The 1,708-nt window shown below is 64.4% G+C and overlaps 1 protein-coding gene across 3 annotated transcripts in view; it reads left to right on the forward strand.

The window, feature by feature from the left end:
* The first annotated feature begins 1,161 nt into the window (after positions 1–1,161).
* The window catches only part of PTBP1 (polypyrimidine tract binding protein 1), a 25,465-nt gene continuing 24,918 nt past the window's right edge, over positions 1,162–1,708 (forward strand). For all 3 annotated transcript variants that reach the window (XM_006764783.2, XM_015564621.1, XM_006764782.2), the window contains exon 1: positions 1,162–1,262. In XM_006764783.2, coding sequence (XP_006764846.1) covers positions 1,255–1,262 — 8 coding nt within the window. In that variant the 5' untranslated portion in view covers positions 1,162–1,254. The remainder of the gene's footprint in view (positions 1,263–1,708) is intronic.

The following is a 1,708-nucleotide window of genomic DNA, read 5'->3' on the forward strand; positions in this document are numbered from 1 at the left end:
AGTGCTGTTGCCAGGACTACGGGCGCTTGCGGGTGAAACGAAACCAACCCTCGAGGCAGAGAAGAGAGAAATGCCATTGCTGCTCCCTCTGGGCTGGTGCCATTGAAACATCCCCCTTTCGGCAGGGACGTCAAGCAAACTATCATCACAACAGCTTCCGCTGCTTCTACTTCGCACGAGAACCTCGCCAAGCCCACGATGCCCGTTGGCTCGGAGGCCGGCGCCACCAGCAGCGCCAGGGAGCCGACCCTCAGCAGCCTCCCCGGCTCTGGCCGCTGATCTCAGGTGGAACTCCCGCTGCCCACCTCGCTGGCCTCGGTTTCCCCTCTTCTCTCCGAAGGGGCAACCCCGTCACAGACAACCGTGAAACTCGGAAGCAGCACTCCTGGGAATACGTTTAGGGTGTTTTTCCTGCTGCTGGGACGGAGCCGCACCCGGTTCTGAATTTCCCATGATGGCAGGATTCTGCTTTCTGCCACCCCGGCTCAGAAGCCCCGTGTGCAGGACTGCCCTCGGCCCTCGCTGCTCCGAAACCAACAGGCCGGTCGGGGCGGTTCCTGACCACATTGCGCCTGCAGGCTCGGTGGCCAGCAGTGAGGACTGAGGCCTGGCGCCTGGGATGCGTTAAGCGGCCTCTGCCTCCCCGCCTACTAACCTAGGAGTAATGTCTCAATTTGAATCAGACTTTTCTGCCACGTGCCCACAAGCAAGATGGAGCCTAATAGGTGTCCCGCCCGACTCCAAGATGGCCACGCGCCTCCCTTTGCTCTCACGCGTGAGGGGGACAACACCTGCCCGTTTGCAAGATGGTGGCAACCTAGGGTGAGCACGCTTCCCGCCGCCGGACTCGCCACGTACCCACTCTCAAGATGGCTTCTCCCGCAAAGCCCTAGGCAGGAGGGCTGCTGGCTCATTGGGTCCGGCTTTGTCACGTGCTTCCACCTTTTCTCCCCTCCCCCGAGTCCATGGGCCGTTTCCGCCTTGAGCCCTGACGGACGGCCACATTCTCCAACGGTCGCCTGCCATTCCTCTTAGCTCCACCCCTCAAGCGGCCTCCTAGCCACTGGGAGGCGCTGGTGGGGGCCCGCAGAGCTCTCCCCGCCTCTCTGAGCAGCGGGAGCCAATGGGCAGAGCGCGCAAGGGACGTGTTCAGGCGTCTCCGCCATTTTGTGAGTCTATAACTCGGAGCCGTTGGGTCGGTTCCTGCTATTCCGGCGCCTCCACTCCGTCCCTTGCGGGTCTCTTCTGTGTGCAATGGACGGGTGAGTCATGTCTATCCGCGCTTCCCGCTCCCCTTCTCGCGCTCCAGCCTTCCTCTTGCGGCCGCCTGGGCCTCCTCGAAGCAACGGCTCGCCTGCCGGGGCCACAGCGTCTCCGGGATCCTTCCCCTACTCCCGGCCACGGGCGCGGAGGGAGGCTGCCAGGAGCGAGAGGTGTCCCCACATCTCCCGAGCCGGGGGTCGGCCGGCCCAGACCTTCCCACCGTCGTGCTCGTTTCCGGTCTCTTCGCGACTAGTCTCGAACACACGCGGCGGCCGCGCGACCCTTTCCGCTGGTCTCCTCCCCTCCCCCCCGCGCTTCCCTTGCGCTTTCCACGTGCCCCTTCCTGCTATCCGTCCGGCCCTTCCCGGTCCCCGTCCTGTTCTTCCCGCTCCCCGTCCGGCCCCCCACGCGCGCGTGCGCAGTTATTCGAACTCTTCTCAGGCCC

The sequence above is a fragment of the Myotis davidii genome, unplaced genomic scaffold (assembly GCF_000327345.1).
Source record: "Myotis davidii unplaced genomic scaffold, ASM32734v1 scaffold198, whole genome shotgun sequence".
Classification (NCBI taxonomy): domain Eukaryota; kingdom Metazoa; phylum Chordata; class Mammalia; order Chiroptera; family Vespertilionidae; genus Myotis; species Myotis davidii.